The sequence below is a fragment of the Acartia tonsa genome, chromosome 12 (genome assembly GCF_053477335.1).
Source record: "Acartia tonsa isolate MP-2025a chromosome 12, ASM5347733v1, whole genome shotgun sequence".
Classification (NCBI taxonomy): Eukaryota; Metazoa; Arthropoda; class Copepoda; order Calanoida; family Acartiidae; genus Acartia; species Acartia tonsa.
The window spans coordinates 36,617,350-36,631,882 of NC_137271.1; the positions used below are offsets into that span (position 1 = coordinate 36,617,350).

At 34.7% G+C, this 14,533-nt stretch overlaps 2 protein-coding genes across 12 annotated transcripts in view; one reads left to right on the forward strand and one right to left on the reverse strand.

Annotated features, from left to right (window-relative positions):
• The window catches only part of GCS2alpha (glucosidase 2 subunit alpha), a 220,187-nt gene that overhangs the window by 21,564 nt on the left and 184,090 nt on the right, over positions 1–14,533 (reverse strand). The gene's annotated exons all lie outside the window — the stretch shown is intronic.
• On the forward strand, positions 755–12,084 carry LOC145333089 (uncharacterized). 2 transcript variants are annotated; one of them, XM_080178246.1, is made up of 19 exons: positions 755–863; positions 1,714–1,759; positions 2,329–2,420; positions 3,018–3,086; positions 3,568–3,740; positions 3,869–3,914; positions 4,168–4,247; positions 4,482–4,557; positions 5,236–5,343; positions 5,749–5,831; positions 5,960–6,044; positions 6,886–6,937; positions 7,431–7,512; positions 8,651–8,707; positions 9,810–9,870; positions 10,118–10,182; positions 10,645–10,747; positions 11,385–11,455; positions 11,700–12,084. In XM_080178246.1, the coding sequence occupies exons 3-19, from the start codon at positions 2,414–2,416 to the stop codon at positions 11,850–11,852; spliced, it is 1,371 nt and encodes a 456-aa protein (XP_080034372.1). In that variant the 5' UTR covers positions 755–863; positions 1,714–1,759; positions 2,329–2,413; the 3' UTR covers positions 11,853–12,084. The 2 variants fall into 2 exon arrangements, with proteins under 2 accessions (XP_080034372.1, XP_080034371.1); XM_080178245.1 differs by having other exon boundaries at positions 761–863; positions 2,995–3,086; positions 10,118–10,181; positions 10,644–10,747.

Sequence of the window (14,533 nt, forward strand, 5' to 3'; positions counted from 1 at the left end):
ATTCCACGCGGCACTCTCGCGTAGCGCTTCCATTCGCCATCTCCCAGCCAACCAAACATAAATCTTTCTTTAACTTTGTTTGTGTAGTCTTTACCTGTGGGGTCAGTGCTTTAGATTATATTCGGCCCAAAATTTTCTATTTATTCCATTGTTGTCTTCAACAATTTACCTTACAATGATATATATGTAAAAAAAATGTATGCTTTTATCAATATTCATATTAATTGATTTATGCAGTTTTAGTGCTTTTAAATCCTATTATATGAAGTAGTAAGCGTTTTTTGTCTGTTCCCAAGGATCTTGCTAACCAATGCACCAATATTGTTCTCCTTTACAATGAAGCTTCTTATATGTCCTGGGAAGGTTTTAAACTAATTTTGGGGGAGGGTTTCTTAACTCCCCTACCCCCAAGAAATCCTTTTTTAATCTTTTGAAACTCAAATTAAAAATAGGATGAGGTCGACTTTTCTCTTCCTACTTTAAGTGCCCCTAGAGGCTTCTAGGGGCATAGCCGCTAGTATTTTTTAAAGTAGTAGGTAAGGTTTTTTGTCCTTTAAGATCTTTTAGTTCTCTAATTATTTTAAGGAAGCTTCATAGCTTGTTCTTTTAATTAAAGGTTTGAGCTATTTTATTTCTAAATTGTAGGTATTCGAGATGGTTTTACTACTCTTGCTGGCGGCTGCGCCGCTATTATTTAATGTGGAGTCAAATCACTTAAATATACAACGAGTATTTATAATACAATTCATATTTCAGAAAATGAAAATGCTTTATAAACGAACAAGAGACTGCTTTTCGTTTCAAAATTATTCAAATTTTGATATAAAACTTATCTGTGATAATGTGGAATTTTATACTCATAGGTAACTATAGGTAGCTATTAATCAGGGTACCGGAGCCGTATAATTTTGATGCGGCTCCGGCTCCGGCTCCGGCTCCGCGGAGCCGTATTTGGAAATACGGCTCCCGGCTCCGGCTCCGGCTCCAGCTCCGGCTCCGGCTCCTACCTTAAAATTAATATATCAAAGTTTTTTCATTATTGAATTTGATAAAATAAAATAAATAATATAAAATATTTTGCTTTTATTTGATTAAAGCTATATAAAAGTAGAAGGATGTGTGTCTATTTGTTAAGTAACAATAGTTTTTCAGTTTATTATATGGAAATAGACCGTTGCCAAATTATAATATTACTTTAAAAAATCATTTTTAGCTAGTCCGGAGCCGGAGCCGTTTTTAACGAAAAATACGGCTCCGGATCCGGCTCCGGCTCCACCAAAAATGTTGCTGCTCCCGGCTCCCGGCTCCGGCTCCGGCTCCGGCTCCAGAACACTGCTATTAATAGTCATAAATTTTTTCTTTTTTCTTTTTCTGTTGTACTAAGCCTTGTTTAAAAAAATCCTTCGTTAGATAGCATAAAATATGCTCCAGAATAAGGCCTCTGTTATTCGAGAGCAGATCATTCCAGCCTGATTAATAATTTAATACCTTAACTTACAAAAACGTTTAACCCACTTAGAACAACGTAGAACAGGCCTAGACCTGTATAGGTCAAAGAGCACTTACAGTTCAAAATTTGCAGATAACTAACCCTTCGATTGCGCTTATTCTGTCTTGTTTTGTCTCTAGTTATCGACCAAAAACAATAACCTTACTACCAACTTATTTATTTTATGAGATGAAAGAGATAAATTATATTTCTTTTTTTTGTAGACTAGTATTAGCATCCTGTAGTAAATGGTTCAAAGACATTTTAAAGGTAATATAAATACTTAAAGTTTTGTTACATTTTATAATACCATGTCGTGACTGCCTACACGTAGCCTAGAACTAAATAAATAAAAAGTTCGAAGAAGAAAAACCATTTTCATAACGCCTTTGATAAGTAGCCAAACTACTCTAATTTATTTTTTCTGCTCGTAAGACCGCTAAGGAGGACATATGATTTTCTCGCCTGCTATATAAGATGGAAAGAAAGGGGGGGAGGGGGGTTCCAACTTTTTGTTCGATTTAGGGAAAATAGACCTACCAAGGATAACTCATGCAAAATTTCAGATCAAAATTCGAATTCTAAGTGCCATTTATACATTGATTACGAGATGGTTGCATTAAACCCCCCCCCCCCCCCCCTTAAATGTATATTTTTATAAAGGTTTAGGGATTTTTTATATAATTCTTTCTCTTTCTTCTTGTTTCTCTCTTTGTTACGACTTCTGAACATCTGCTCTATAACATAACTTTGCCTGTTTTTCCCTCCAAGTTTTTTTGCTTCGCTACTAAGGTATGTTGTAATCCTTGTTGAACCAAAAATAAAACTTTTTTCCGCAGATTTCTGATTCTGATGAGGAACTTCAAGTAATAACTATGGTCGACTTTAATTCTAATGAATTGAAAAGAGTTTTAGATTTTATTTATGGCAGGTAAAGAAACTAAACATTCATACATTATATTAGAATACATTTTAATTTTGAGATAGAAGAGGGAATTTATTAAAGGGGGGAGGCGGATGTGCCACTTTTTGAAACCAAAACTAAAAGTCAACAAAGGAACTCAACTAAAAAAAGAGTTACAGGTCTGAGATTTGCATGGCAGTTGCTTTATAGGGGTACAATATGGAACTGTGAAGAAACGGCGGCGCAACCGCCGAAAACCGCCGTTTCCCGCCGAAATTTTTTTGCAATTTCTCGGCTGTTTTCGGCGGTTGCGCCGCCGTTTCTTCACTGTTCCATATTGTAACCCTATAAAGCAACTGCCATACAAAATCTCAGACCTGTAACTCTTTTTTTAGTTGAATTCCTTTGACTTTTAGTTTTGGTTTCAAAAAGTGGCACATCCGCCTCCCCCCTTTTGATTGATTGCCTTAATCTAGAAGTGTGCATAGTTTTTATCAATAATTTCAATGGAGCTGTTATTTTATTTATCATCATTAGGGAATCAAGTATCCTCCATTGTTCGATCCTTGATTTAATCGTATTTAACCACAATTCTTTTCAGATCTTCTGAAATTGAATTTTCAGATATTTGCAACCAACTACAATTTTGGGACTTCAGACAGATTAAGAAAGAAACTGAAAATTCAAATACTGGTAAGAACATGTCCAGAGAACCTACTAGTTCAACTTATTTTCTGCGATATATTTATGTCTCGACGCATTATTGGAAAATATATGTTAGCAAAGAAGATCATGGAAAGAAAAAAACTTTTACCAGGCGGATTTTGAGTTACACTAAAAATATCTCATTTGTGATAGTGTAAGTTACCATTTTAGAAATAGTGTAAAGCATAAGTAACAAGAATAATGTAGAACTTCATCACATTTATAGGGATATTCATGCTGATTTTGCGAGAATAAGGCACATTCCTGAACTGCATTTTTTACAAAAGAATGATTTTTAAGTTTTGATAAGTTTAAAATCTTATTATAAGAAATAAAATTCTTTTAAATGTATGACTAAAATTAAAAATATAGCTTAAGTTTCATAAAGTTTATACCTAGTTACAGTTTATAATCATCGCAAATAGGTAATGCTAATATACCTATTTGTTTTTTAAAATATTTTTTTTAGGTAACAATCCAACTCTCCCTATAACAGACAATTTAAATTACACCAATATAATCCACCTACCTGAATGTGTAAACAATGAACTAAAAAATGAAACAGAAGATTTTGAGATGAAAGAACCAGAACTCTACTCCCTTCCACAGTTTGATAACATAGAAACCAATGACACCAACGAGGTTAATTCCTTTAGTTTCAAAATAATTGAAAAAATGAGGGGGGGGGGGATACCATACCTACCAAATATATATTTTTTTATCAAATAAGATAGGTAAGTAGTTCATAGTTTAATCTTCACTTTTTAAAGGATTTAGAAGAGGATATAATCATGGAAATGAAATTTGAAGTTAAAGGTAACATGATAAAGTTTTTAATAATTTTTATCTTAGTTATACCATTTGAAATTATCTCGAGAACATAAACAGTTCAACAAATAATTTTCTCCACTTTTTATCAGCGAAGCTATTCTATATAAATTAAATATTTGCGGTTGTCTATCCATCAGAAACGTTTATTTTTACCTATAATGTTCTCTCCCAATTTTTTATGACCATCGATCATCGCAGGTATTTTAAAAATTCTAACTCTGTTAAATGTACTTTTTAGTTGAAGCGGATTCTCTTGAGACCGAAAAAGTAAGGGAAAATCTGGACATTACTCAGAAAAGTAAACCTCAAGAATCAAAAGTAAGTATCACTCTATATAAGTATCTTTGTTAATTAAGATTATGTTAAGTAAGTTAGCAAGCAGGCACCCTATCATTTACGCTAAACCCGCTGGTTACATATTAGGTAATAATGCCCAATTAGCTAAAATGAATGAAATAATACTAGTATAGACATGAATGTTACTATATTTTTTCCGTAAAAATTCCTCTTTGTCAAAAAAGTACCTTCTAATTGAAATTATTCCTAATTTAGAAAAGCAGTAAGAATTCTTGTGTAATCTGTGAGTTTTCAGTTGAAACAAAAGAAAATTTATCAGATCATTATCTAAAGGAAAGACATTGATTCAACCAATTTTGTTAAGTCTGAACATCCAAATGAGCATTGAATGGCAGATAATTGTTTATTGTTATTTTACTCTTAAGAACCCAAGTAGGGTCATAGTAAGAGGTCTGAATATCTAGGCCAAAGTCTGAATATGACTATCAAGTCCTTTCTTGAATGTAGATAAAGTCACGGCCTTTTTCACATGAACAGGAAGATCATTCCAGAATTTAGCTGCTCTAACCTTAATCATTTGATTGAAAAGCTATTGTCTTGTTGCCTTAGTTATCTACTTAATGAGTTTTGCCTGCGAATGGGCCAAATCTTTCCCACCCATTAAGTCACGTGACTAATCTACAGTTAATATGTTTTACGTCTAACATACATAGAAGTTCCTAATGTATGAATAATGAATATCTCAGGAAGGGAGAGAACCTTGGACTATTTATTACACTAGTCCCCAAAGTTTTATAATGTTGATTTCTTATTAGTTGGCTCAAAACTTTGGGGACTCTAATTGAATTTGATTGGTTGGTTTATCAAGTTGAGTGTACAAACGTTTCAACCACTAATTGTAATATACAGAAGGGATAATTTTGTGTATCATCATTCAGGATACACATCAATTTATCGGCCATTGTCTTATCACTTTAGATCCCTGCTCTGAATTAATGTATTTTTAACTAGGAGCATAAAATAATATTTGAAAGTGGAAGATTTAAATGTAATACCTGTGATAAAAAATATACAAAGATAGAAAACTTAGATATTCACATAAATATAGATCATAAAGGTAAAGATTTAACTTTTAATTTTTCAAAATAATCATTTTGTGTTCTAGATCATACATAATTAGAACTATAATTGAATACTAGCAGATACGCCCCTAGAGGCCTGTAGGGGTACTTAATGTAGTTGAGGTGGTGGTTGAAGTCGACCCCACTCTCTCTTTCATTTTAGTTTTAAAAAGAAAAAGTAAAATAATTTGGGGGGGGGTCTTTTTTTCTTTGGGCAATTTCTCTTGGGAGCGTGGTGGTACTCTCCCCCTAAATAGTTATAAATCTTCCCCTGACCCATGAGAAGCTACACAGTAAAGAGAAACATATCGGTTCAGTGGTTAGCTAGATCCTTATGTACACACAGACAGAAACACAGAGAGCAAGACATACATTCTGTTACTTTTATTTAATTTATTTAGGATTGAAATTAAAATGTGAAAAATGCAGCTATGAATGTAAAAACAAGTCTAGTTTAGAGATACACAAACAACAAACTCACCAGGTTCAAATTATGTTTTACTTACACTAAAACTTATCAAATTAGAATTTATCCAAACAATATTAGTTTTTAAACAAAGCATACCTACCACTAATGATTTTTTTCAATATTTTTTTTATAATTTTATTTAGGGAATAACTTTTCCATGTGGTCAATGCAGTTACGTTGGATCAAGAATAAATAAACTAAAAGAACATATCAAAGTCAAGCATGAAGGTTAGTATGGGAGGGACTGTTATTAATTATAGTACCCAATGTTTTATAATCTTGTTTTATTATTCGGTGGCTAAAAATACAAGCAAACGTTTCAGCCAATAGTTTTGATTTACAGAAGGGGTAATTGTTTATCATGTTTATGGATGATCATCACATCAATTTATCGTCCATTGTACTTATCATTAGGTTTATTCTGCCTGGCTAGCCTGAAATAAAATTGAAACTTTGTAAGGACCAATTGGTAATATGGCTTCTAGTAAATTTACATTGTTTTTCCCCATGTGGCAACTCGAATTTCTCAGTCGCAATTCATTCACACAACTTCCCCTTGGTTGTGTAAGAAGGGTGATAATTGGGTAGTTTGGATACTCAATAGTCAAGTACATAATATCAGTACAACCCTTACCCAAGCTCCTCTGTGGAGAGCGTCATTCATTTCGGTGACTTAATTTTGAACACCTGCCATACTCGGCGAGGGTGAGGTAATAAAGAGTAGGTCCCTTGAGACAGCGGGTCAAGTACTTGTACTTGTGCGTGGACCTTGAGCTGGCCCTGGTGCTAGCATACAAAAGTGTCTCGTCCTACTCCATGACTACTTAGGTCCAAACACTAAGAAACTATGGCTACACACACACACACACACACACACACACACACACTAAAAGCTCTACTACCTATTCTAACTTCAATGGTTAATACAAATTACTGTGTCAGTTTTTAACCATATTGCACAAGCTATGAAATTGAGAGAATATATAAGATTATTAATCTTTTTTATTGCTGCGCTATCCCTTATTTTTAAGTAGAAAAAACTTGCATTTACTTGTTTATTTATTTTCAGGATACAAGTACATTTGTGACCAATGTGACTACTTTACACAGGACTGGTCCAAGTAAGACAACAATTTGGGTCATGGAAAGAAAACGAAGTTGTGGGTTTCATCGTATTTTCACCGTAGCTTTTGAAAGGTTAGAAAATTTGCCCTGCAGAGCAAGAGCCCCCCGCAGGTGCTAGAAATAGGAGAAAAGCTACTGTTAAAATACGACGAAACCCGCAACTTCGTTTTCTTTCCATGATCCAGAATGTGATTTTTATAGAATAAAATAATCTCATTTATTGGAATGAAATATTAAAGAATCCAAGCTAATTTAGTTCAAGGGATATTGAAAGTGCTTAGTCGAACACAGAAATCCTCCCATTTAGTTGAAAATAAGGGTGGTAGTTTTTCCTGTGTTAATGTTTTAATTTAGGTTATGTTTTAATTTATGTTATTGCCCCGCAGGGTTCGGACATCGTTTAAGTTTAAGCATATAGAAAAGTAAAAACTACCCAACTCCTCTTTTTTCAATTTGATTTTAAAAATAAGAGGAAAAATTTTGTTTTAGTTTGAGACATCATAAGAACAGTAAACATGATTCTTCAACGTTTCCCTGCTCAAAATGTCAATATGTTGGTAATACATTAAAGGTAATAACAATTTAAAACGTCTTTCAGAGAATTTACGGTGCGAAATATACTAGGTATAGCTTATTGGATATGATTTTCTTGAAATGGAACGAACAATACACTAAATAAATATTTTGAATACCTATACTAGGGTGGGTCGAATTTGGATATTTTTTTCTGAGACCAACGCAGGAACTTGCACAATGCACATGATTTTGAAAAATATAATACACCTCTGGATTTTGAATCATCCAGAGGTGTATTATATCTATAAAATCATGTGCAAGTTACCGCTTTGGTCTCAGAAAAAAATTTTCAAAATCGACCCACTCTAACCAAGGTCGTGCCACGTAAGTGATTGTTATCTTGAGCAGAAGGAGGGTTTTAACCGCTGAAAGGCCTGTAGAATTTGTTATGCAATTGATTCCAAGTAATTTGCCTACAGTGAGACCATTAGGCTCTACTTGTAATTTGTATTATGCAGGGGTTTTTAGGGATAAGACAATAAAGGAGGATAAATTGACAAAATTACCCACATAAAAAAGATATTGATTGAAACTTTTAGTCACTATTATTAGTCTAGAACCGACCTTCAAATTCAATAAAAAGTTCTGAAAATTTTTGAGTCAGTTTGATTTATTTTACAATGTCCCCTAGTCCCTGGTATTTTGCCTGTCTACAGCCTAGTAATCACTATCCATACTTTCATAGACGTCCAAGGTTTTTATTTTGGGGGCGGGGGAGGTAAAATGGCGCGCGAAGCGCGCCGCAAATTTTTTTTACCCCCCTCAAAATTTTTACCCCGGGAGTAAAATTTGCTTAGGGGGGGGGGGGGTAATTACCCCCCTGAAATCTGTTGGCAGGTGTGAATTTTGTTTACCCCCCCCCCAAAATTTACCCCCGGGGTAAAATTTTTGGGGGGGGTAATTTGATTATTTAGTATTAAAAATGCGCGCTGAGCGCGCAAAATTATTTTTTGTTAGAGATTTTTTATTTTGGGGGGGGGGGGTAAAAACCCCCTCCTAAATGGTTGGAGGTGCCGCAGGCACCCCTAGGGTAGGGGTAAATTTTAAATGGGGGGGGGGGGGGTAAAATGAAAAAATTTTTGGGGGTTCCTACCCCCCCCCCCCCTTGGACGTCTATGCATACTTTTATTCAGGATCTTAAGAAGCATACAAGAATCAACCACGAACCCAAAAAGTTTCTTTGTGATCAGGCAAATAATTTAGGCGATATTACTTGCACCTTAAAAGTTTATTTTCTAGTAGGTATGGCTCTGAAACTGATTATTTTCCACTGGATTAGAACCAGTTCTGAGACAGACTGAAAATTTTAGTATCGTCTTATAGATAATTTTTCACGAAAAATAAAATATTATAATTAATCCCTGTTTAGTTGGGCCAAGCCTTAGACCTATCGGGACCAACAAAGCAGAACTAAATATTTTTTGGGTATAGTCCTTTCCACGACATCCCTCCATAAGGAGCGATTCTTCGTATTTTTCACAGTAGCTTTTCTCCTATTTCTAGCCCCTGCGGGGGGCTCTAACCCTGCGGGGCCAATTACCTAACCCTGTGGGACAATCCCCTAACACAATATAACCTAACCTAACCTAAAATAACCTATAAAAAGCGATTTTAAAAATACGAAGAATCGCTCCTTATGGAGGGATGTCGTGGAAAGGACTAAACCCTATTTTTTTTTACATTTTATTTTCCGCGGATAACTATGGATGATATGTAAAAATTAAAATAATCAAAAGTAGTGAATGTCACAGACAGACCGACAATACTCCAATTAATTTAGTTGATTGATTGATTAGCCAATTCTCTTAGGGTTTGGACCTAAGTAGTCATGGAGTAGGCTGAGACACTTTTGTATAGCCACTAGGGCTATCAAGCTCCACGTTCAAGTACATTATGTCTTGACCCGCTATCTCATGAGAGCTACTCATTATTACCTCACCCTTGCCGAGTATTGCAGGTGTCCCAAATTAAGTCACCGTAATGAATGACGCTCTCCGCAGAGGAGCTTGGGATAAGGGTAGTACTGATATTATGTACTTGACTATTGAGTATCCAAACTTACTCAATAATCCCCTTCTTACACAACCAGGGGAAGTTGCGTGAATGTATTCAACTGAGAAATTCAAGTTGCCACATGGAGACTAGAACTCGAACTCTCATCACCGTAACTCAGTGCGTTACCACTGAGCTACGACGCCCCTAAATTAATTTAGTACATACATATGATATTAGAATTTTGATAAAAAAAGTTTGTACAAAAAAAAATCATTTAATTTTATTTACTTGTTAAAGTGTGATTACGTTGCAGCCGAACTACAAACTCTATCTCTACATAAGGCTAGCATTCATGAAGGTAACATTTACGCAGGATTCTAATTGGATTAGACAATGGACGTTAAATTGATGTACATCCCATATGATAATAAACAAAATTATCCCTTCTCTCATTAAAATTATTTTAAAGTTTTGATTAAGGTATTTAATTTGAAAGGGAAAGATGTAGGACTGTCTTTTCCATAGAAAAATTGCTAAAGCATTTTCATAACCCTCTAGAGCCGTTTAGGATATCGTAAACAGATAGTAGAATATTTATTGTTAAGGAATCCGTTTGCAGTGTGAATTTTGTGACTATTCTTCGAAATCAAGATCCAGCTTACGAGATCACAGGAAACAAAATATTGGCTTTTCTGCATAAACCCCGTTCTTACTGGAAGGACTGTTGCCACATCAACCATCCGACTTTATATTTAATTTAATCTTAAGGATTTCTGCTGTAACATAGTGAAAACATTGAAGAAAAACATAAAATTAATGTTATAGTTATAAGTCAGGGCATTTTTGTCTAAACCTTGAAGAACTAGTGTTAGGTTAGGTTTGTTAGATTCCTGTGGCCGCCTCAATTTTTCTAGCCCTTTTGCATTTATAAAAATTGTGTCAGTAAAATATAAGTAAATTACATGGATCTTAAGGGATAAGACAAAAGACGATAAATTAATATGAAAAAAAGATACGCCTTCTGTAGGTCTAAACTTTGGTTGAAAAGTTTTGAACACAATCTAAAGTACAATTTCCCCACTGATAAATTAGGATTGGAGAAGATAATAACCAAATGGTTTTGTGGTTTGTTAGAAATGTGGAGCATCTTGGAATAAAGTTCCTCTGTGATTTGTGTGAATATATTGCCAGGAATACTTCAGAATTAAAGAAACACAAAGCCAAAAGACATGAAGGTATCATCTTAATAGTTAAATATCGCATCTTATTATAGAAAGCTTTTCACGGATATTAAAATAATAATAGATGAAAGATAGAAAATAGTTTGGTAGCCTGATCTAAAAAAAGCTGAAATGTATAATTTTATGTTTTTTATTTTAAAAATCATAGAAAATTGTTTGTAATACGATGCATTACATGATTATTTTTACCCTAATCCAGCGGATATCATCGGTTTCAAACTTGATTTTTTTTTCATTATGCACTTTTAGGGAAACCGTCAATTTTAATATAATTAAATATACCTAAAACTGATATTATTCTGGTTTCGTTTGTTAAGAGATCAGAAACACATTGAATAAAAAAGTTTCAAAAAATATGTCAGTCTACTGTAATTTTTTCTATGTAATTTCAATCGATATATTATTACTTGGATGTTGCACCCTATTTTCATGTACTGTGAAAAAGTGATGCTCGCAGCTGGCTAAAATAACTATACCTTCTATCTACCCTCTTTACCCCATTCCCTCTCCTCCTACTGAATGAACACACTGACCTATAATTTAAATGAGTTCTACATTAGCAAGCTAAATTGAAGGCAAATTTTCCCTTGTCATAGTATCTACGTATATCTAATATCCATTGTAATTTTAGGTTTGAGATTTTACTGTGACGTCTGCGAGTATTCAGCTTTAGCTAAGGCCACTGTGAAAAAACATAAAAAGGTATGAAGCAACAGGAAGGAAGGGGACATTGTGCTGTTTATTACACTAGTCCCCAAAGTTTTATAATAACGTTTTCTTATTCGTTAAGTCAACAACTTCGGGGATTTATATTGAATTTTGATTGGTTGGTTCATTAAGCTGGGTGTCCAAACGTTTTAACCACTAATTGTAATCTATAGAAAGGGTATTTTTGTCTATTATCATTGGGTAATATGTATATCATATATTGTCCTCCTTGTTTCAGGTTAAACATCAAGGAATGAGATTTACTTGTGATGAATGCACGTGTGTATTCATCTGTAAAGAGAACCTGAAGAAACACAAACAGAAAAGACATGGAACATTAAATGTAGACTCTATCTCTTTGGCTGCAGTTGTTAAACCTGATATTTCTTAATTTTAGATTAAGTAAAGGGGTAGTTGCACTAAATAGATTTGAACTTAAATTAGTGAACCCAGTATTTTTCTATTTTTGTCCTTTTCAATTAAGAAATTACTTACAATTTTTACCATTTATTTCAAAATATCAAGACTTGAAAATTATACTGTTATGATAATACCTATGCCTATTAAATTTATATTAAGCTGCAAGGTGCCATATTGTTTATTACTTACTTCCCTAAAAACACTATTAAACACTAATGTAAAGCACGGTATTTTTGTGATTTATGCTTGCAATAAGGGGGGGGGGGGGCGTAATGACATTTATTCGTAATCCGTGAGCAAAATGGTCTAAAAATTTAGCTAGACCCTTCAAACTTGGTATATAAGCCTAGTCCTATAGGTATTACATCTAAATGGCAAAAAAATCCAAAATTTTTTATTTTAAGGTTAGGTTAGGTAAGAAAAACCCTGCGGAAATGGGGTTTTTAGGCTTTTTTTGGTCTATTTTGATGTGGAAACTTACCTTAAATTGTTTTTTCTTAGGGTTTTAACTTAAATACACTGTATCTATTCATATGGACATTATTTAAGATGATTCAGCAAGTCGGGGACCGACCCCAGGGGGCTAGGTGGGTGGCCCGCAGGGGTTAAGTGCCTTTTTCCCAATACATATGTTGTGATACATCTAATTATAGGTTCTTTAGGTCAAGGAACTCAAATTTAGAGCTAAAATAAGCATTAGACTAATCTGAAGCTAGCCCCAGCGGGCTAGGTTGGTGGCCCGCAGGGGTTAAGTGCATTTTTTCTAAAATATATCTTGTTATATATCAAAATATAGGTTTTTTTAGTCAAGAAACTCAAATTCTGAGCGAAAATTAGCATTAGCCTAACCTGAAGCTAACCCCCCCGGGCTAGGTTGGTTTTCTGCAGGACTTAAGAGCATTTATCAACCTAAGCTAGAAACTTACTCATAATTTTACTTGGTTTTTTTTAATAAACTTTGTCTATTAATGATGACTTTATTTAAGATAATCCAACAAGTCGGGAACTGACCCCAGCGGGCTAGGTTGGTGGCCCACAGGGGTTAAGTGCATTTTTTCCAATATATATCTTGTAATATATCAAAATATAGGTTTTTTAGGTCAAGAAACTCAAATTCTGAGCGAAAATTAGCATTAGACTAACCTGAAGCTAACCCCCCCCGGGCTAGGTTGGTTTTCTGCAGGGCTTAAAGGCATTTACCTAACCTAACCTAGAAACGTACCTAAATTTTTACAGGTTTTTTTCTTGTATAAACTGGGTTTATTAATGAGGACTTTATTTAAAATGATCCAGAAAGTCGGGGACCGACTTATCTGAAGCTAGCCCCAGCGGGCTAGGTGGCTGGCCTGCAGGGGTTTAGTGCATTATTTTCCAAAATACATCTTGTGATATATCAAAATATAGGTTTTTAAAGTCAAGAACTCAAATTCAGAGCTAAAATAAGCATTAGAATAATCTTAAGCTAACCCCAGCGGGCTAGTTGGGTTGCCCACAGGGCTTAAGTGCATTTTACCTAACCTAACCTAGAAACTTACATTTAATATTATTTTTTTAGGTTTTGTTTCTCAAATAAACTGTCCATTCATGAGGATCTTATTTCAGATGATCCAGCAAGTCGAAGACCGACCCCAGCGGGCTAGTTGGGTGGCCCGCAGGGGTTAATTGCATTTTTCAGAAAAAGTATGTGTTATCATACATCAAATTATAGGTTTTTTAGGTCCAGAAACTCAAATTTACAGTTAATAAAAGTATCAGACTAATCTGAAGCTAGCCCCAGCGGGCTAGGTGGGATGCCTGCAAGTCTTAAGTGCATTTTACCTAACCTAACCTGGAATAATCTGTGTTTATTTATTTTTTAAGATGATCAAGCAAGTCAGCGACCGACCCCAGCAGGCTAGGTGGGTGGCCCGCCAGGGTTAAGTGCATTTTCAAAAAGTATGTGCTGTCATACATAAAATTATAGGTTTTTTAGGTCCAGAAATTAAAATTTAGAGCTAATAATAGAATCAGACTAATCTGAAGCTAGCCCCTGCGGGCTAGGTGGCTTGCCTGCAAGGCTTAAATGCATTTTACCAAACCTAACCTAGAATCTTACTTTTTTGGAGGTTATTTAATTGAATAAACTGTTCATGAGAACATTATTTAAGAGGATCCAGCAAGTTGGGGACTGGCCCAGGCGGGCTAGGTTTTACATAGATACACAGTGTTCAGTCCTAAAGCCATCATTTAAAAGATTCTTCATACAGGAGGCTGACTCAAGGAGGTCCCCAGCTTGCTGGATCATCTAAAATAATGTCCTAATTCATAGACACAGTTCATTCAAGGAAAAAACCAAAAAATAAGTAAGTTTCTAAGTTAGGTTAGGTAAAATGCACTTAAGCCCTGCAGAAGATCTACCTAGCCCACAGGGGTTAGCTTCAGGTAAGTCTCATGCTAATTTTAGCTCTGAATTTGAGTTTCTTGACCTTAAAAACCTATATTTTGATATATAACAAGATGTATATTGGAAAATAATGCACTTAATCCCTACGGGCCACCGCCCTAGCCCGCTGGGGCTAGCTTCAGATTAGTCTTATGCTAATTCTAGCTCTGAATTTGAGTTAACTGACCTAATAAACTTATAATTAGATGTATCACAGCATATATATTGGG

Coding starts and splice junctions, on each gene's coding strand:
- LOC145333089 (XM_080178245.1), top strand. CDS start 766: ATGCTTTATAAACGAACAAGAGACTGCTTTTCGTTTCAAAATTATTCA. Junction 2,421..2,994: donor TTAGATTTTATTTATGGCAG/GTAAAGAAACTA, acceptor AATTCTTTTCAG/ATCTTCTGAAATTGAATTTT. Junction 8,708..9,809: donor AAAAGTTTCTTTGTGATCAG/GCAAATAATTTA, acceptor TACTTGTTAAAG/TGTGATTACGTTGCAGCCGA.